The sequence below is a fragment of the Plasmodium chabaudi genome, assembly GCF_900002335.3.
Source record: "Plasmodium chabaudi chabaudi strain AS genome assembly, chromosome: 13".
NCBI lineage: Eukaryota > Apicomplexa > Aconoidasida > Haemosporida > Plasmodiidae > Plasmodium > Plasmodium chabaudi.
In genome coordinates, this window is record NC_030113.2 from 1116083 (window position 1) to 1139142 (window position 23060).

A 23060-nucleotide genomic window follows, 5' to 3' on the forward strand; every position below is an offset into this window, starting at 1 on the left:
TATTACCCATATAAAAGTATACTATTATCTTATTTATGCATATGTAGTATGTTTTAAAAAAATTTATATGCATTTATAAGATTAATAAGATGGTAATTTTTTCTGTTACAATTTTTAGTAGTGCATGGGTACAGGGATAAATATAATTTATTTTTTAAAAATACGAAAAAGTATAGTGTACTATTTTTAATATGCATATAATGATACCAGGGATATTACAAAAAAAAACAATTTTTTAAACATTATAAATTTGCGATTTTCACAAACAAGTCATAAAAATAATAAAATACTGTTAATTCATTAAATAACTATTACTATTTTATATTACAAAAACTTACAATTTTATTGGATAATAATTTTTTAAAATTATTTAATATATATAGTAAATTAAAAAAAAATGGTATATGCAAATACATGTATGTAATATGTAATTTGGAAATATCATACAAATTTTATGTAAATAAATAGGAATAATTATTTTTTTATTATGCCAAAATAAAAGTTTAAATATTTTAATTTTTGCATACGTTCGGAATAGGTACAAAAAAAATATGTATACTTGCTTCCTAAGTCATTGTCAAATTTAGAATATTTTTGCATTCATAATGCATGTCATCAAAATCAGAACCTAATTTTTTGCAAGCCTATAGGAAAAACATATTAAACAAATTATTTTAATATATGCAATATATATACTTGAAAATTGGTATATACACCCATGTTTATATATTATATATAATATTTACCTTTATTTTATAATCTATATTATTTAATTGACTTAAAATCGATTTAAGCGATATTGTATGGGTAGGATAATTATAAATATCGTCTTTTTTATTTTCTTTTGGAATATTGAGATTTATTGCTGATTTTATGTATGATGAAAAGTCAAAGATTAAATTATTTTCTTTGATAGTTATATACTTATATTTTTTTGTTGGGAAATTATTATTATGTTTTAAATGAACACTGTTCATCATAAATAATTTCACTATATATTTGGTTGTGTTTTTATCAATACAACTATAAGAACAGTAATCGTGCAAGTATTTTTTGTTGCCATATATAACAACTTGGATGTATAATATTTTTGGTATAAATGAATATACTATGTCATCATAATATTTCTCATAAGCCTAAAAAGGGAAATATAATAAAAGGTTTTCGTAAAAATACAATAACTTATTCATAAAAACAATATAGCTATTAAAAATTGTTTTTTGTTATAATTACCTTTAACAAAATTAGGGTTTCATAAAATGATGGATGAGATTCAGCTAAAGAAATAAGATCTTCAAGTGATAAATTTAAAAATTTTATTTTGTAATAGCCAACTTTAATATTATCTTGTATAATATTTTCAAAAATATCATGAATCTCGTTGTTACATACATTATTATTTATTAAGCTGTCTAATTTTATATAATTATTTATATATATTTTAAAATCTTGGTTTTTTGTATTTTGTAACATGTGCTTATTATATAAATAAATATACTTAAGTTGCAAAATTAAAAGAAATATATTATTTATGTTGCGATCATATTTATACAAATTTTGGATTTCTAATAGTATCAAAGCACAATGATGTAATATGTTTATACAAAATATTATTGTTTGAATTGTGCTATCATTTTCAAAAATGTCTTTATCAGATTTTAGCATATTTATGCAATCTTTCGTTCTTTTATGTAAAAGTTTATATAATTCATACTTTAATCCTATTTTTTTATAAATTGTGGTTATAAGTTCAAAATCCCCCTTATTGAATTGTTTGCAATATATACTTATGTAGAATGCTAATATATACACAAAAAAGTGATCATCATAAAATATGCATAGATTATTTTGATTATTCTTGTATTGGAACAAGATTGCATTTCTTTCATACATGTTTAACAAATTTGTGAAATGCAAATTATTAAAATCGTAGCAAATGTTCATTTGGTTTTTTTCCATTTCAATTCTCTTCATTTTATCTTTTTTGTACATATTATCAAGAATATTTAAAAAAAACTTAAATTTTGTTGTTTTCACATTATGTTCGTCTTTTATAAAAGCATTACAACAATTTTCATGATTCTTTTGGCTTTGGTTTATTATTGTATCATTGTCATTGCTAATTTGACATGCACATTTATCATTCCTCAAAGTATTATTGGATATATTTTTTATCACTTTTCCAGTATCGTTAAAAAAATAATTCTTTAATTTGCAGACCTTTTCATGATATATTAAGCAATTACTATTTAATGAGATACTTAGGTCATTATTAAAATTATATACGTTTAAATGTGAAAACACATTTTTACTATACTTTAAAAAATCAAATATCAGTTTATTTTCAAAAATTAATTTAAAAATAAAGTATAATTTATCGTATTCATTTATATTTAGTAATAATCTATAAATAATATGATTTTTTTTCTTTTTAATATAAATTAAAATTCTTTTCTTGATTATACACACAATCTGATTAATGTGTTCTTCTGATGTAAATCTACATGCTATTCTATATAAAAAAATTATAATTTCTACTTCCATTTCTAGTGGCAATATTATATTATTTGATAGGTAGATTGTGATTAAATTAGAGAAAAGATAATTAGACAACTGTAGACCCGAATATTTATCGTTAGGTAATAATTTTCCAACATCTCCAACACTGTAATAGTAAGATTTTCTTTGCCTTTTTCTGTTTTTAGCTTCTTCATAACATTTTTTATCATTTAAAATCTTTTTGCGATATCGATTTTTTATCAAAATTTTTAATATGTAAAAATAAGCATCTAATATAGTTCTAAAATAAAACCTTTTGTATAATATGCTGCAGGAATTAGTTGATATTAAATTAATATTCTTGTTTAAAAATTCATATGAGCATTCATAATATATAAAAGCTTTATTTGACTCATATATATTTTTATTATTTGGTGCTTGTTCGTTGATATTTATATCTTTAGAGTGTGCACGACTGGCGTAATATTGTGTTCTACAATTTGTACAAATATATTTTTTATATGAGTAAACATAAAAATTGTTCAATAAAAATAATATAAAGTTATGATAAACCAATAAGTTTGCACATACCAAATTTAATCTGCTATTAAATAAGTGTATAAATTTATTCCCCGCCATTCCATCATATATTGGTCCCTTTTTAACATTCATAAAATATTTTAAAATGTAATAAAAAATCTTTAAAATTGCCACTTCATTTTTAAAATCACAAAATATAGGCCTTAACATAATATGGGTCTTTCTTTTAATGCAAAATAATAATTGTGATTGCAAAAGAAATTTATATATGTCAGAACTACAACGGCTTATAGCATTATTAAAAAATAAAATATCCGTATCGTTGCATTTGTTTCCATTCTTTGTTTTAGGGCAATTAAGCAATCTCATTAATTGTAGACCGAATTTTGCGTCAATGCACAAATAATAAAAAATAACAAGTGAATAAACTGAATTATAATAAATATATTTATATATGTCATCGATTTTTAAAAACGAATCATTATTATTCAAATTTAATTTAATTTCTATATTTTTTTTTACATCTATATCGTCTTTTTTTTTGCTCTCTGAATTCAATAGATTGAATTGGTTTATTTCATAATTTCCTATTTTACAAAGTGAATTATAATGATATGAATTTTCTTGTTCGTCTTCATGTAAATATTCATAATAATATGAGCAAATAGTTGTATTTTTGACAATGCTCGAAAATGAATCTTTACCAATTTTCTTTTTTTTGGCACTATTGAATTTATTAAGTCGTTTTGGATTATAATCACGCTCATTGTTCTTTTGGTTTTCTAACAATTCTGTTAACATTTTATTTTTTTCATCACATTTTATTTCTTCATATATTCTCTTAATACAAAAATTGTCTATAATAAATTGTGCTTTAATTACATCTAAATTATTTATTAAATTATTTATGCAAATAAATATGCTTAATAATAAATTGATGTTCGTTTTAGCTTGCTCATTCTCATTTGATTCTTTTACAGTAAAAATAAATTTGGAGTCTAAATTATTATTACTTTTATTAGGATGGTAATTATCGGTACCTTTGCAATTGCTATTCTTCATTATATTTTCACTGGAATTTTCACCATTATATAAATCGCAATTTTTTATATTAGAAACAGAATATTCATTCGCCCTGGTACTATTTCTACTATTAGCATGATTACTATTGTTGCTATTATTTTCTGCTTTGTGCAGCATTTCCAACGAATCTACTGGTGCGTTGTGATAATATGGGTCTACTTTTTTATCTCTTATTGCATTTTTCGGATCATTTAATTGAGTATTTCTATAAATGGCGTTCATCATTTTGTTAACTTTTTTATGGACCTGTTTCTCACTGTCTACATAAATATTTCTAGTAACACAATGGACATACACATTTGTATTTTTATTGGTCCACGAATTTATACTTTTTAAAATGTCTTTTATATAAGATATATTTAATTTATCAAACTGTATGGATATTTTACTTTTTGTACTTAAACTTAATAAATATATAAGCTTTAATTTTAAGTTTTTAATTGTGTGTTTATGAATGCATAAATATTTAATGATATTTATGTTTTTTGTAAAATCGTAGAAATACTTTTCTGAATAATTATAAAATTGGTTTTGTAAATTAATATATTTATTATATATTTCAAAATTTAAAATACCACCCTTATAATATTTAATATATTTTTTTCTATTTTCATTGTAATCCTTAAACAAAAATACTTTTTTATACTCTTCATCATTTAGGGGCAAAAATTTTAATATACACAATTTTGTATTATTTTTTTGTCTAATTTTTTCATCTTTGTTTTCTCTCATTGCTTTATCATTAAACAGGTTTTCTGATATGTGTACTTTATTCTTTATATAATTAAATGTATATATACTTTTTTTTTTATTTATTTTGCTTTTTTTGTAATTTGGCTCTTTATTTTTTATAACTTTTATTAAAAACATGCATAAAAATAAAATATGAATCTGCTCAAAAATACTTAATCTTGATTGGAAAGAATAAGAATAATTTAGAAGAAATAAGAGAAAAATTACTGTTGAATAACCAAAAGAAAGAGAACTATGATATAATAAGCTTATATAATCGTCTGTGCTTTTTCTGTTTTTTATTATATGTATAAATTTTTTAAAACAAGTATAATGTAGGAGCACAAATTTATTCAATATAATGAAAAGCTTGTTATACTCAAAAGAATATTGCTCTATGTCGTCTATTGGTGAATATATTTTAGATAGAATATTTTTTATATATGTAAATTTGTTTCGACTTATTAACTCTTCACAAACACGAAAAATGTCCATATATATTTCTTTTTCCAGATTAAGACTATACATATTTTTATATGTGTAATAATAAAATCTATATTTGTAATCAAACTTTGTCTCCATTAGAATCTTTAATATAAAATACCTAAAATATTCCATAAGAAGGTGAAGAAATGTATAAATATGTATACATAAGCATATGCATATGGTTAACGAAAAATAAATCTTAAATAATAATTTCATTAAATAAAAATGTGTATATTTAAAATAAGATGAACAATAGGCACTACTTTAGATATACGCAAAAAATAAATACCTTATGTGGGGGAAATTCAGTAACAAATAATTTATTACGTGAGTACAAAATATATGATATAAATTGTCTGAACTATTTCTTTTATTAATTTTAATATATTTGTTATAATGCTTTTGAAGATAATATTTGGCCCTGGATATTTTATACGATTTTATACATTTAACAAAGTTGTATAAACAAAAAATCGGTGTATCAAAGTAAAAGATATAAAAAAAACGTCTTAATAAATTAAATATATCATTGGCTATGAGAAAAAAAACTAGTGAATATGTTGTTTCTTCTTTATTGATCATTTTAAAAAACATATCTGATGATTTGTCTTTATAGTTTGTTAGATTTTGAATAACGTTATAAAATTTTAACTTATTTGTATCGATGACTTTAATTTCACTTAAAAATAATAAATAATCGATAATTTGAAAAAAAAGCCACATATTTTTTAATAAAATAATTAAACTTTCATATTCTTCTTTTTTCTTCTTGAAATTTATTAAAAATTGTTTTAATTCATGATGTGTATTAAAATTGAGACCAAAAAGTTTTTCGTATTTTTTTAAATGAATAGCATTTTCGGTCTTTTCAATAAATCCCTTTTCTACAGCATATTTACATTTTTTGGAAAATAAATATGGATAATTGTTTTGAAAAACGAATTCAACATAAGCAGTTAGATAAATATAAAACTTTGTATAATTGGGATTATTCTGAATAATAAATTCAATGGCAAACCGAATATTTTTATAATCAAAGTCGTTGTATATAATTGTATATAAAATTTGCAAAGCGGATTTGTTAGCATACTTCGAAGTACTCTCGATACTATAAAAATCTGTATTTGTAATAAACATGTTTTTCATTTTTTCTAATAATACTAATGATATGTTACTACTATTTGAGGGTAGCCATCGAGCATTAATAGCTGATGTTGTAAGGGTTTCCGATTCAATATTTTCAATAGAATCATTTATTAAATCATTATTATTTTCTTTAAAATTGTTTTGTATATCTAATAGTTTATTATTTTTCATCATATTTTGTAATTTTATCAAAAAAGACATATTTTTTTTCACATGCTCAAGAAAAATGCTTATATGTTTTTTGGTATATTTATTTTTTGTATATAAATTAATAATATCTTGGCATGTTTTTATATCAATTTTTTTATCAATACATTCGTAAAAAAAAACAAAAATATCATTTTTACGACTTAAAATATGTAATAATGTGAGTGGCTGATGCACATTATTAACATTACAATATAGTGGTATAATATTCAAAAAATCGTTATAAAATTTCTTTTTTTTCTTCTTCTTTTTTTCTTTAATTCTATATTGTATGGAATTTTCTAATAAAATTAAAATGAACATTTTCACACTGTCTTCTTTATATGTATAATAATTTACTTTATTCTCGCCTTTTTCATTTTTATTTCCATCTATGTTGTATATATTATTATCATTAGATTCAATAAAACTGTGCTTTTCATAACCAGAAATATTACAACTAACTTCATTGTTAGGATAATTTTTAGTACTCTCTTCACTGTATAAATCATTTTTTTCTTTTTTTGTCTCTATATCACTATATGCCATTATTTGTGTGGACTTCTCCATCTCATTCAAATGATTTTGCCCTTCGAATGCATTGTATGCGTCCTTAAAATTGGGGTATTTTGTTTTCGTATTATTTAGGACTGCTTGTTTATTATCATAAAAATTGGAAGAAATTACATCTCGTCTAATGGTTGTAGAGCTATTTTTTTTATCTGCATATTCATTATTTGTCTTTTTGTCTATTTGCTCGAATTTATCATTTTCCTTTGACAATTCTAAAAACAACTTAATTACAACTAACTCTATAAATGTTTTATTAAAAAGCTCATAGTAATCTATGTCTAGAGACGTAAAACTTTCATAAAATATGCTCTTATCTCTTTTGCATAAATTGATATGAAAAACATTTTTGATATTAAAAAATTGAAAACATTTTTTTATCCACCTATCCCAAAATGCTTTTCTTTTATAATTTTTTTTAAAATAATAATGTATATTTTTCATAGAAAGAATATACATTTTTAATTTTTCAATACGGATATTGCATAAATCTAGAAAACATAAGATAGAGCACAATATATTGTTATTATTAAAATAAAATATAGTTAATTCTAGACATAATTTTATAAGCATATTTTTTAAACACTCTTCTAATTTTAATGGTAAAGTAATATTGTTGCTAATAATATAATCATTCAATATTTTTACATCATAATTATTTACATATAAATAATGCTCGAAATTGTTTGATTTATCATTTTTATAAAAAATACAGTTTAAGATTAATATGTGGTATGCTATTAGTGGTTGGAAAGTAGTAAGAAAATATTTTATATTAAAATATTTTAAGAAATAAAATTGATTTTCTTTTAAATGAGTACTACAAATAGAATCTATAGAATTATTATTACAATATTTGTTATATTTGTTTTCATTAAAATGGTGTGTATTGCCGTTGCAAAATCCGTTTTCAACTTGAATTATATTTTCACAATTTTGTAATTTATTACATTCAGATTTGTACACTGCATAATCTTCCCAATTTTTCCATTTTCTTATGTATGCAAAAAAATCATTGTAATTATATAATTCCTTCATATTTTTTGTCTTTGTCATATTATGATTATCATATAAAATATGTTCGTTTGATACTATTTTGTCTAATTTATTTGTAGTTGATTTTTCATTTCTTGTTTTGTCATCTTGTAAATGATGCTGATCAATATCGGCATATGTCTCATTTCCATTCTTAAATATATTTTCAAAAAGAGAGAAAGGAGAAAAATATTTTTGAAAAAATGACTCGTCTATATATTTTTTTAATAAAAATTTCAATGATAAATCTTTATTATATGTATAAAAATCAAATTCTTTATCAAAATTGATTCTATCATTATATATATGCTTATTTTTTTTACAATTGTCTTTAATGTGTTTGATGCTCCCTAATTTTTTCATCAAACTGTAATTATCTTTGTCTTTATATTCATAGTTTTTATACATTATTTTTTTTATTAATGCTATATTTTCAAAGCAAAACTGGTATTGATTATTATTACTTATTTCAAATTTGTTGAAAGAATTCGATTTTTCATAACTATTTCGAATTTCATCCATATCATTTTCGGTACTGTTTTCGCAATTGGCAATATTTATATAATTTTCTTTATACCGCTTTAAATTTTCTATAGCTAGTTTAAATATATGCTTATTCAATCGTTTTTCTTCTTCTAGCTTTTGTTTTATACTTTTTTTAAAATTGGATTTGCAACCGAAATATGCCTCATAAATTGATGTAGCAAAACATTTAGTCAATTTTTTAAAATAATATATATTTACATATAAAGGATTGTCTGGCTTGTTTGTATTGAAATCAAATATATCAACACTGCTAAATACAAATATGCATAAGAATAATTTTACATTTAAAAAGCTTAATATATTCAGAGGCATATAGTGTATATCATCATTGTCTCTTCTTAAAATTTGTTTGCATATTTGATTAATACTTTGACTGATATTCCATTCGTTAAAGTCGACGTCATTTTTCTCATTTCCGTTACTACATTCAGATATATCCATTAATGGGTCTTTATTTAAGCATGCTTTATTTGATATTTTTTTATTCCTTAGGAGATCTGCTTTTAACTCATATATAAATATTGCACCAGCATTGTATAAAGATAATGGTAACAAATTATTGGATAAGCGAGAATATAAATAGCAAGGCACATATGATATATGTCGATTGGAAGACATATTTAACAAAACATTTTCCTTTTCTTCTTTTCGATACACATGCTTTACTAAATAGTTGCAATTTTTAAATGATTGAAACAAACTCCTATTTTTCAAAATAAAAAAATACATAGATGTATAAGTTTGATTAGCTAAAAAGTAGCTAAGCACAAATTTGTGAAAATTATTGATTTTATTTGTTGATACATATTTTTTATTGTATAACATAAAACCATCATTATCGCCAAAATAATTATGATTGCCCATACCGAACTTATTATTAATATGCTCATATGATAAATAATTGAATAATAAAAAATTTCTACTAAGTTTTGTCATCATATTATAAGATATATATGTATCAGGATTTCTACTCTTTAAAATATTCCAACTAAAGAAGTTTTGTTCGCTTTTTTTCTCTCTCAATTTGTCTAGTACTTTTAAATTAGTATTCTGAATACATTCACTATTGTTTTCATTTTTTAAGCATACACATGGGGAAGATGAGCAGCTATTCAAAAAGGTTAGATTATATAAAAAATCAAATTTGTATAAAAAAATGCCAAGACATTCCAAAATAGACTCAATATATTCATATATAAAACTATTTGCTTTATTTCTTAAATTATTTTGAATATAACTTATTATTTTTAAGAAGCATTTCTCGTATGAATTTAAGCTTATATTAGAATCTATATTCTTTTGTTTTTTACTACAAAAATTTGAATGTTTTTCTTTTATATTTTCATTTGATACATATGCTTTATCGTTGTTTTCATTAAGATTTTTGTCTTTATTCCCAATTTTTATAATTTCATAAAAATTGAATTCTTTTGATTTGTGAAGCGTTTTGAAAAAATTGTTACTAAAATACTTTAATGTTATTAGAACAATAAATATAATAGATATATTATTATTATCAATGTAATAATTTAAAACATATATAAATAATTTGTCATCATACGATTTTATATTCATTAATTTTATTAACTCGTAGAATAAATTTTTTATTTTTATTTTATTTTTTTTATTATTGTTACAATTTTTTAAAACTACATGCTTATAAATTGGTTTTGCATTTAAATTGTTCGCAATGGTTTTGTTATTTTCTTTGACCATATTATTAAGTACAATTAGATCCTCATCATATTGTTTACTAATTAAATGTGGATATGTAGAATCATATATATTATGTTTCTGTTGTTTTGTTTTCCATTTCCAATGTTTATTACAATGCCTATCGTGTGCGCCTTCTTGTCTTTCTTTTATATTTCCATACTTGTTTTCTCGTATTATAAGAGGATAATTACATCTATACACTTCACTTTTCATGGGGCACTTTTTTCTTCTTTTTGTCTTTTTAATTAAAAAATAATTTAATATAAAGTGTAAAAATGAAACTCCTCTTTTTTCTAATACAATTCTGAGCATAATGTTAGTATTTACAGTTTTTAGCATTGACAAAGAACAACATAAATAGGATCCATGGGTAGGTACTTCAAGGGGAACTAGTTTGTAATTATATATGCAATTTTCATATTTTTTTAAAACGGGAACTACTACCCCATAACCACTTCGATTTATCTTGTCTTCATCAGTTATACTATGATTATATTTTTCATTTGGATTATTTTCTGATAAAGTCGTAATTTTGTTTGAGCTCAAATTTGTATGTTGTTTATTTATATTACAATTTTTTTCAAGTATAAATGTATTATTTATATAAGAATATTCATTGCTTTTATCATTAGTAATAATTTTATCTTTGTAATAAATTTCTGAAACATTTTCAATAATATGATTATTATGAAGAACAAATGTGTCTATTGCATCAACATTACAATAATTATAATCAATAGGTACACTCATAAATTCTTCTTCATTTTTAGATTCACCTCTTTTTTTTTTTTTTTTTTTTAAATTTTTTTCTTGATTTTCATTTTTATTTGTAAAGCATAAATAGCAATAACATTCATTATCATAATTATAATCACAATGCCATGGTTTTTTATTTGTATTAAAATCGTGTATATATTTCTTTATGCTTTTTATATTATTTTCTTTAATAATATTTTGATCTAAATTTTTGTGACAAATATATATTAAATCATCTATTTCTTTCCCTTGTAGCTTCATCCAATTTTTTCCCATATTATAAGTGATGATATTTTCATTTCCCTTTTTATTTGCATAATAGCAATAAACAGATTTATTAGAAAAATTTAGACTACTATTTTTATTATCATGATTCATGTGTTTTTCTGTGTTCATAAGTTCTTTAATTGCCTCTACATTATTTGGTATATGATGCTTATTTTCCAAACCCTTTATAGATTGATCATAATTTAATTCATTTATTAAATGTGCTTTTGATAAAACATGATTTTTATTAAAATTTGTAGTGTCTTCTATATTTAACATGCGTCTATCATTATTTATAAAACAGTTTCTATAAAAATCGGATATTCCGTACGTAGAAATTTTAATCCCCTTATTTTTGTTTTGAGGAATTGTCTTTAATTTGAAATGATGCATCCATCTTTCATTACGAATTTTATGGAGAGTCTTGGAGTAACGGATGGTACTTTTATTTTTTGTGTAGGCATGCACATTTCGCTTAAGACGACAATAATTTTCAACTGCCATTATGATTCCTCTTGTTTTCTTCGTTTGTTTTTTGTAATTAATTTTTACATTTTGTAAAAAGAAATGTGTATCCTTTAATTTTGATTGATTTTGTTTTTGTCCTTCCTTGTCTATATGCTTTTGGCCACCATATAAACTGCTAATGTCATAAGTACAATAAAAATTTTGTATAATGAAAGGAATAAATAAGAGAGACATCTGATTAAAATAACTTAAAAAACTTGCATTTTGTGAAAATAATTTATTATGCATACTTATGAAATAATTGAAAATATTTAAAACGTTTTTTTCTTTATATGTTATATTAAATATGTAATTGTAGCCGGCTTGAAGTATATTCTTTTTGAAAGCCTTAAAAAATGTTATATTTTCATATAGTCTAAAAATATTGTTCAATATATATTTAGTATATTCATTGTTATGCTCAGTAGTGTATGAACTATTTTTATAAAATATTTCTAAAATAGAAATAAATTTTACAGCTTTTTTATCAACCAGATTAAATGAGCATTTATTTTTGACCAAAAAATGTAGCAGTTTATTTCTAATATATTTTTTTACTGTATAAAAAGCTATAGCTTTAAAAAACTTTAAAACATCAACGCATAATCTTTTCAATATATATATGCATAGACCTAGATAATTATCTATATTGTTGCATAATAATCTATATATAATTATTCCATAATAATTTATTACAATTTCGTGAGGATTCAAATGCATAAAAGCAAATGGTATTTTGGAATTTCTTATTAATTGTTTCATTATTTGATCTTTAAAGCAATTATTTATTTTATTAGCTTTTTTATCCTTTATGATTAATTTATAAATTAATAGAATTATATTTTGCAAATTACACTTCACACAATTTTTTAAATTATAATGAAAATTAAAAATACTATCCATGTTTTTTTCATTCATCTCATTTTCCAGTTTTATAAAATTGTCTTTTATATTATAGTACATATTATATATTTCATAAATGGCATCTATTATACTATTTTTTCCAAAATATGAATTATTTCCATATCTTTTAAAATTATTTAGATTTCGATCAGCTTTATTAATGGAATTACATTTGTCCATCCCTATATAATTGCAATTTCCTTCTCTTGGTGCAACATTTGTTTTATTTGTATTATTGTTATTATTATAATCCATTTTACTGCTAATGATTGGATCAACGACATCTTTACTATTTATCATTTTTTGGTTCCTATGTCTTCTATGGAGTTCATAATTTTCAATATTTTTAAATAAATCATAAATAAATCGATTATATGGCGATCCTTCCTTTTTATTAATTATGGTGTCAAAATCATTTATGATTGCATTTAAAAAATTATTAAAAAATGAGGAATATTCTGATGTCTTCTTCTTTTCTTTCTTTTTTATGTCTTTTTCGCCCTTGCTATTTAATTTATTATTCTCATAATTTTTATCAAAATCACCATTCTTTATACCAGTATTATAATTTTCTATTCCTCGAGTAACACAATCATAAAATTTGTTAATAAACATATTGCGTGTATTCAGAAAAAAATTGTGTAAAATATAATAATTGAAATATAATACGATAAAATTAAAAAAAAATTCGTATTTTTTTGAATATATATAATAAATGGTTGCACTAAGGTTGTTATTATTAAGAATGTCATAAATAACATAATCAAATGTAATGTTCTTATTAATTAATTTATTTGAATTAATTACTTCTTTATATAATACATTTTTCATATTAAGATAAGGAATTTTCTTCCTTTTTGCTACTATTGTATAACAGTAACATAAACAAAAAAATAACTTTTTATAATCTTTTTCATTCAACTTATTTCTATATCCATTATTCATTGTGTTTTCTATTTTGTGTGTGTTGTAAATCTTTCTATCATCACTACAGTTGATAATTGTATCTTTACCATTGTTGTGTTTCATCATTTTTTCATTTCCCTGCAAATCTAATAAACGATATATATTGTGAACCTTATCCTTAAGGTTGATATTGTCATTTCCAGTATTTTTATTAACAACTTGAAGTGGCGAATGATTATTATTTTTGTCTTCATCATTTTTACGTTTAAATTTGTCTACTTGATTATTAATATTAGGTGCATTAAAATAATGATAATGGTTAAGAATTAATTTATTTATTTTGTCAGAATGTAACTTTTCGACATATAACATTTCTGAAATAGTATCATGCATATTATATACATTTATATATGCATGATTTATAAAATTTTGTTCATAATTATTTCCATTATATTTATTAAAAAAATTATCGTCTCTCCAAACATTTATTTTGCTTACATTTCTTTTTGTCTTTTTCTCTATATTTGTATAATCATTTTTTGCTATTATACTCATAATCATTTTAACCATATATATATATTTATTCATTTCTAAAAATATTTTTTTCATTTTATTTTTTCCTAGTAGCTTTTTATTATTTATTTTTTCCCCAAAGCGATCAATAAATGATATAATAAAATGCAGCGTAACTGTGCATATTTCCATACTATACTTTTTATTAACAAATATATTATAATGCTCATTATAACACATTTTTTCAAAATAATGAAATTCAAGTATTTGTGAGTATTTATTATCTAAATTATTGTAATTATTATTTGGTCTAATTTGTTCGGTGCCAATATTAACGGCTTGATCTTTTGAAAATACGTTCACCTCCTTTTCATCATTTTGTTTTTTCTTTTTAGTTATTTTCTTCATATCATCATATGATGAATTTCGAACTTTTTCTTTATAGTTATTTAAATTATTCGTTTGATTATTATCCATTGTGATTATTTTATTACTATTGTTAATTTTGCTTATACTATTTGAATTTACATTCCCTTTTATTTGTTCTACATTTGTGATGCTATTATATAGCTTCTCAAAATTATCAAAACTTTTATCATTCGAGATATATTTATCTGGTTTAATGAGGTGTGATTTTGTTTGGGTTTTACTATTTCTGATGTTATAGCTTTCATTATTACAACTATTAGACATTTGTATTTTTTGCGCTTGTTGCTTATTTGCTTGACCTTTTTTATTTTCATTTTTCTTTATCATGTCTTTATTATTCATTTTGCATTTGTTGTTATCTGGGGTTATTTTTTTATGTGACCTCTTATGATTGACATCGAAAATGTCGTGCATTAATGAATTTTTAAATTCTTTGGTGTTTTGAAAACAGAGATATTTTTTTCCAACAATATCTACTATGTCAAATATCTTCTTTAAGCTCAAGGCAAAGTAAATTTGTATAAATTCTCTTTTTTCTTTTATTTGTTTCTTAATATGTTTAAATTTTGTTTTATATTTTTTTTTCCATATATGATTTATAAACGAAAAATAATCAATAAAATAAGAATAGATAATATCCATATTAAAATTATTCCAAATATAATGAAATAATATTCTACAAAATAATAGCATTTCTTTAAATTTTTGAATATTTAAACTTTTTTTTATTAAAAATATATCTTTATTTAAAAAACCGTTATATAGCATTATGAAGTAGTAGTATTGTCTTTTCAAATCATTTACCTTTATAATACTTGTTGCTTTTTCTCGTATATTATATGCACATATACTAATCAATGTGTTAATATTATTTTTAAATACTAATTTGCACAATGTATTATCAACATTAAAAAGACAATGTTTTTTTTTCTCGTTTACATAAAAATAATTGTAATTTTTAAGAACAAGCAAAAATTCAATGTTACTATTTTCCTTTGCCTTTCTTAATACTATTACATGCCTTTTATTTATATTTTCTTTTTTCTTAAAAATAAATATTTCAACAAAATAATATTCTTTACATGAGTTAATTTTAACCAAGTTCACTTTTTTACTATAGAGAAGTTTTGGATTTTTATAAGCTCTTTTATTGTATATCAAATTATTACTAATTTTTTTGTTATCTTCATAATGGTTCTTATTATAATCCCATTTAAATCTACTAATTAAAAATAATTTTCGAATATCACAATAAATGGGATCCATATTAATAAGTTGAATATACTTGGGTAATATGCTATTAAGACTGATTACCCCGTTTTCTACATTTTTTAATTTATGTACATTTATATTTTCATAATTGTCTCTGACTGTATTTATATCATAAGAATAATTTTCAATCACATTATTACTGCTATCATATAAAATATTAGTATGATCCATACGATGATCGATTCGATTTTTTTGGTCAACAACACTGTTGTAAATTTCTTCATTTTGTAAAATATTATACTTTTCTCCAATGTGATATTCAATTTGTCTATTATTTAATTGAGATGCCATACATTCTATATTATCCTCATAAGTCTTATTAAAATTTTTTATGCTATTTTCATAATTAGAAAACCTAATTTGGTTCGGACTATAATTATAATTTTCATCTTGAATATAAAAATGTAAAACATCAAAATTTCCTCTAATAACTTTCTCCTTTTCATTCTCCACCTCCCCAGATTTAATAGTTTGATATAAATTTTCACTATTCAAGAAATATATTTTTTTTAATTTACAAATTATATATGAATATTTTGAATATTCTAAATTTTTGTAGCTTTTTAAGCTAATGTTACAATCATCGTTGTTATTATAATTTTTATTTACGTAAATTTTTTTGTGTATAAATTTAAAATAGTCAGGAAAATAAGATTTTAAATTTATCTTCGTGCTATTAATAGAATTACATTCATTAATGTAATTATTTTCACAATATATTTCTTTATAAAAATTTTTAATATCATTTATTTTTATACTTTTTTCGGATTCACCCTTTAAATATAGTGAATGGATTTTTACACTTTTTATTTTTACATTCTTCTTGAAGCTTGCCTTATCTTGTTCTTCAAACAAATATAAATCAGAAAACCTGAAATAACAAGGGGAACAAATTACATGTTCATTACTCTTAAAAGATGATAAATTAATTTTTAGTTATGCTAGTCTATATTATGCTTTAGAATAATAATAGATTTTCTGCCTTGTTAACTTACACTCGGATATCAAAGGACCACACATGATTGTATAAATCTATCAAAATCACAGTGGATATATCATAATTCACTTCGAAATCCTTAAAAAATGTTAATACTATAAAAAAAGGAGAAAATTTTAAGAAAATATTTCAAAATTGATATATTTATATCGGAGAAAATTTTCTGTGCAATTCACATTTAATGCTTAATAATTTATGATAATAAAAAATGTAGACATATCCTTACCATGCTTGTTTATATTTATTGCCAAATATGGCGCTTCTTCCTTGTAAATAATCAGAAATTGTTGTGGTGTCAAAGTCAAAAGGAATAAGAAATCATTCCTATATAAAACAAAAAAAATTAAAGGAATAAGCTTATCTAATGAAATGATTTTATATTATCATTATATATCCTTATCTCATATTGTTATCATTACCTTGAAATACATTTACTGAAATAAATATAATTATCTACATCCATCAATATGTTTTGAAGGGCAAATATTTTTTTCACCTGCAAACTGAAATATGTATAGTTATAAAATATTAAGTAAATACTGAAACTGTAATTTGGTGAAAAAGAGTATATGCCTATAGCATAAAAGAACAGCTAAATATGCTTATAAAAATATAGGCGTATGTATGGATATGTGCAAATTAATTCTTATAAAACCAAAACAATGTAGAATTAAAAATTCTTATCATCATTAGAATGTATATGCAAATATGTTTTTTTTATCATATTGTGCCGTTAGACATTTTTGTCTTTAAATCTTACCATAGCCCGTTTGAAACAAATTCTGCACATATTATGTCATTTAGTATAATAAAAAAAGAACTACAAAAAATAAAGATATAGCGAAGGCATGATTTACAAATATCAATTTAAAAAACAATATATATATATGTCTTAATATAATTACACACCGTGTTGTTATTTATATATATGCATTATCCTGTTTAAAATCCCCCTTACTTTTCATCCTTCAATATTATTTTTATAAACTTTTTAGAGAATGATTCCAATATAGACAAATTTTTCTAAATGTTAAAAAAAGGAAAAATAATTATATTAAAAATAGCAATATAATTTTTTGTGTATTTTCATTTGTTTTGGGCCTTCTTAATTATATCGTTCGTGTTCTTACATTAAATGATTCCATAAAATGAAACAATTTATCATAGGTAATATAAAAATTGTACAATGTGTTATGTTCATATGTTCTTCCATCAGTATTATTATAAATATCGAAATACAATCGTTCATCTTTGATTCTAAAAATGATAAAGAATGGTAGTATACATATATCGAAATGCATTGAATGAGCGAAAAAATATTACTTCATATATATGTGTGTATGCTTCTATATTTTTTTTTCGTATAGTACATTATTTCACGGTTTTCCAAATGCGAGTTTATTTTATGAGCATTGGTAAAAAGGTAAAAATTCAAATGATCATGTTGCTGTGAAACCTATAAGTGTAAAATGTGTATAAGAAATAATTTATTGTTATGATAATGAAGATAAAATAAGGTGGATATATAATAGTTATTCATTTAGTTTACCAGAATTGGAATTTGAGGCTTCACAGTTTTATTTTTTGCAAAAATATTCTTATTGCAGTAAATCCAAAAAGCATTTATTGTATTATTATTAAGTAAGATATCATCATTACAACTATTCAAGACATTGAAATATAATTTAAAATTCCATTCCTTTATATTTTTTCCATTTTTGATGTATAATAATGCTATTATGTTATTACTATCATTTGGTAAAATTGTATATATCTTATTCCGGTTATTATTTTTTTTAGTTTTTAATAACTTTAAGCAGACTAAATCGTTCATTTTTGCAATCATTCATTGTATATAATAAACAAATCATAACGGATTTTATATTTTCACTGATTTACGCCCGATTGTGCTTTATTCGGGTATTTTATGTCGTTTTCCCCTTTTTTCGCTTTTATTTTTTTGCATTTGCAATTTCAAATCTTATATTTTGGTCTATATCAATTCACCATTTTACTATACAATACCAAAGCAAGCATAGATAATGTTACAATTATATGAATTTCTTCAGATTGAGCAATTCAATTATGCATGCATCCATGTGCTTACTCCTTCTTGGACAAACATGAACAATTTGTCTCTTTAATGAACATTTCTTCGGAATATATATATATACTTTCAATTTCTGAATATTCCTAAAAATATAGGAAATGACTATTAATTATTATTTGATTATTTTTTGGAGGTATTTAAAGAACAAATGTATTGTATATGTGCCTCAAGTATGTATGTAAGCACATATGTGTATATGTCCAAATGATATTTTTAAAAAATATAAATAGAATTATTTTAGTTTATCAGTTTTGTTCTCATAACTACAAATGTTTTATATTTTAAAACTTATTACACAAACAAAAATAATAACAATTCATAATTAATTTTTGTGGGCTAATCCCTTCCTATTAATTTTATTTATATTTATATTTATGTTAATTTTCTTTTTAATTATTTTGATTATTATTTCGTTATATTTAATTATAATTAATTTTTTTTCTATAAATAAATATATATAGTTACAATAAGATTGATATAGGAATATGCGTACGTATGTGTGTTATTCGTGTGGCGAAAAATATCTTTTAAAATTATTATTATTTCTATATTCCACGATTTAACCAAACTTTACAAAATATATAAAATGTTTATATTTATGATGAAACATTTATTATTGTATTGGAACTATGAGATTTAAACACATTCCTTTTATTTTCGTGAAACATACCATTATATAAAAAACCAACAAATTGTATAAAATTAAAGTTGACTATATTCTTATATTTCTTTTTAAAAGGTTAAAATAAAAAAAAATAAAACATACTCTATATATTTTTTTAATTATTTTTCCCAGTACCATTCCTTTTCCACTAATTTTTGAAACACCCATCATAATCATTATTATTGTTATTAATATTAGCATTTTATTATTATCCGATTTTTCCTACATACTATTAATGTTTATACGAACTTAAAAATAAGATTAAGAGAAAAGGGAAAATTATATCACACAACTGATATAAGGTATTCCCTTTGTGGTAAGAATATAAAGATCATAAGTAAAAAAGGGAATGAGAGAAATGTCTATTGTGTAAATAGAAGAAAGAGCATAAAATAAAAATAAAGCTTTTCCATACATAAAACAATAAATATTACAATGCTACATTAAGAATTGACAAGTGATGCAATTAATATGCATATTTTCCATTTGATAGGGGGAAAAATAAAAAATTTTAAATAGCTATTTATAGATCTTATTATATTTCTCGTAATGTGCAAATTTTAGATGCTACATATAATATATTTATATGCGTTTTCATAGCCATATATAACGAATAAGTGTTACTTATATAAAAAGCATTGATAACCTTGTAAATGATAAAAAAATAATATCGATTTTAGCATTCATAGGAGAAATGGAAAAATATATTATTTATGTATAATTTTTTTAAGTGTGCTTAAAAAATATATATAATTTTGCATGGATATATTTTAAAAGAAAAATAACGAATATTTTAGCTTTATAAGAAAATAACAAAAATAATAGTGAGATCCCAAAATGTGTTTGCTTTCACACGAGGCTCTTTATTTTATTATTATTTAAGCCTTCTTTACAAAATTACCTAACAAAATATTTATATATGCAATCCTTAAGGTTCTCTTAAAAAATGTAAATATGTTTTATGCATAGCAATTTTAATATAAAGTGCAAAAAGCAAAAATAAAAATTACACATGCTATATTATATTTTAAAACAAAGGCATCGGCAAAAAAAAAGAAGAAATTTTTAAATAAAGTAAAAAAAAGCCAGATGTGTAAAATATAATATCTATTTTTTGGAGTATCTTCAAAAGACAAAGAACGCTCTAAAAAATAAAATATTTATAATATTATAAGTTTTCTAGAATATTTTTCTATTTTATTTATCAAGATATCCATTAAAAAATATATATAACATTTTACATGGCTATTTATACCCAATACTTTTAAATGCTATAAATAAAATATATTTGAATTGATATACATTTATAAAATCGAGTAATACATTAAAATGATTGATGTTAAACCCCTAAAAATTGATGAGCCAGTTCCATGGGTATGAAATAAAAAAAAACGATAAATACATTCTTGAAAAATAAGTATTATATGATTATATATATCCATATTGGTCTTATTGTAAAAGATTATGCACATTTACATAAAAATAATCGTGCTATGCATATATACATTTCATATGAATGTATGTGGTGGTACTGTGAAGCATATTTATTTAGCTAACTTAGTTTTTTAATATTATGATGTGCAACTACGAAAAAATAACAACTTGATGGAAAACACAAAGATGCATAGTTGAATTTACACCATAAAATATGAGAAAATATTGTATAAGAAATTGTAGAAAATGGTTTATATTTATAGGGGAAATATTTAATTTTTTATTTTACAACACATTGTGTATAGTATTTTAATAATTGTTATATAAATTCATAATGAATTTTATATATAAATATTTTTATTTTACTTCATATTTATTTATGTTAGGTGGAAAAATATAGGCCTGGCGTATTAAATGATATAATATCACACGAGCAAGTTATATCAACTATACGGAAGTTTGTTGAGAAAGGTGAACTACCACATTTGCTTTTACATGGTCCACCCGGTACAGGAAAAACATCTACAATTTTGGCAGTATGTAAAGAACTATATGGAGACTCTAGAAGCTCTTTTGTATTAGAATTAAATGCATCAGATGACAGAGGTATAACTGTGGTTCGAGAGCAAATAAAAACATTTGCTGAATCAAAAAATCATTATAATATTTGTGAAAGAACCTCTTTAAAACTGATTATATTAGATGAAGCTGATCATATGACATTTCCTGCACAAAATGCTATGAGAAGAATTATGGAAAATTATGCCAAAAATGTCCGTTTTTGCTTAATATGTAATTATGTTAATAAAATTACACCAGCTATACAATCAAGATGTACATCATTTCGATTTTCTCCATTAAAAGAAGAATATATGCTAAATAAAGCTTTAGATATAGCAAAATCAGAAAATGTAAATATTACAAAAAATGGTGTAGAAAGTCTTATACGTGTTGGACGTGGGGATATGAGAAGAATTTTAAATTGTTTACAAGTAGTATCACTAAGCCATAAAAATATGGTTATTGATGAAAATGTAATATTATCTACGTTAGATATTCCACTACCTAGTGAAATAAAATTCATATTAGAACATCTTACAAAAAGTACTATAAAAGAATCATATGAAATTATCACAAAATTGCAAGAAGATAAAGGATATTCAATAAAAGATATTATGATATGTTTATATGAAGCTGTTTTAACTTATGATTATCCTGATTCGGCCATTTGCCTTCTTCTTAAAAATTTTGGAGAAATAGAAGAAAGATGTGCTTCTGGTGCCACTGAGCAAATAACCTTATCTTCTCTAATTAGCGCATTTATCGAATTTCGAAACGAATTATTTAAATTGAAATATGAACCAAACAAAGCATAAACGGTGTAAAATAATAAAATTTATATTTATAACTCCATACATTTGTATACAATCATTTATTTATTCAATTAATTTGTTATATTCAATTTTCATTTTTCATTTATTTTATGTTTTAATAATTTTATTTATAAAAATGTGCAGACACATATATACATGTCTTAAATCGATATAATAAACTTTGATTAAACTTATATATTTCTCTCTTTTTTAAAGCCAAATTTTCTCTATATACAAAATTATTATGCATGAAGAACAACTATTCCTTTATAATAAATTACAAAAAATCGATACATTTTCTATTGGCTTTTATAATGACAATTATGTTTTAATATCTATTTCACTTTTCTTTTATTATAAATATATTATTTTTTTATTTAAGTATTACAT

The 23060-nt window shown here is 22.1% G+C and overlaps 2 protein-coding genes across 2 annotated transcripts; one reads left to right on the plus strand and one right to left on the minus strand.

The window, feature by feature from the left end:
• Positions 1-566: 566 nt before the first annotated feature.
• On the minus strand, positions 567-18923 carry PCHAS_1330000 (conserved Plasmodium protein, unknown function; the record flags this gene model as incomplete). Its single annotated transcript, XM_016799242.1, has 12 exons — positions 567-644; positions 747-1136; positions 1234-5458; positions 5630-16963; positions 17088-17184; positions 17316-17413; positions 17509-17592; positions 17850-17909; positions 18048-18112; positions 18220-18346; positions 18460-18545; positions 18639-18923. The coding sequence occupies 12 exons, from the start codon at positions 18921-18923 to the stop codon at positions 567-569; spliced, it is 16929 nt and encodes a 5642-aa protein (XP_016654559.1).
• A 2269-nt stretch (positions 18924-21192) lies between these two features.
• PCHAS_1330100 (replication factor C subunit 3, putative) lies at positions 21193-22673 on the plus strand (the record flags this gene model as incomplete). The annotated part of the gene is made up of 2 exons (XM_016799243.1): positions 21193-21237; positions 21684-22673. The coding sequence occupies 2 exons, from the start codon at positions 21193-21195 to the stop codon at positions 22671-22673; spliced, it is 1035 nt and encodes a 344-aa protein (XP_016654560.1).
• Positions 22674-23060: the final 387 nt, after the last annotated feature.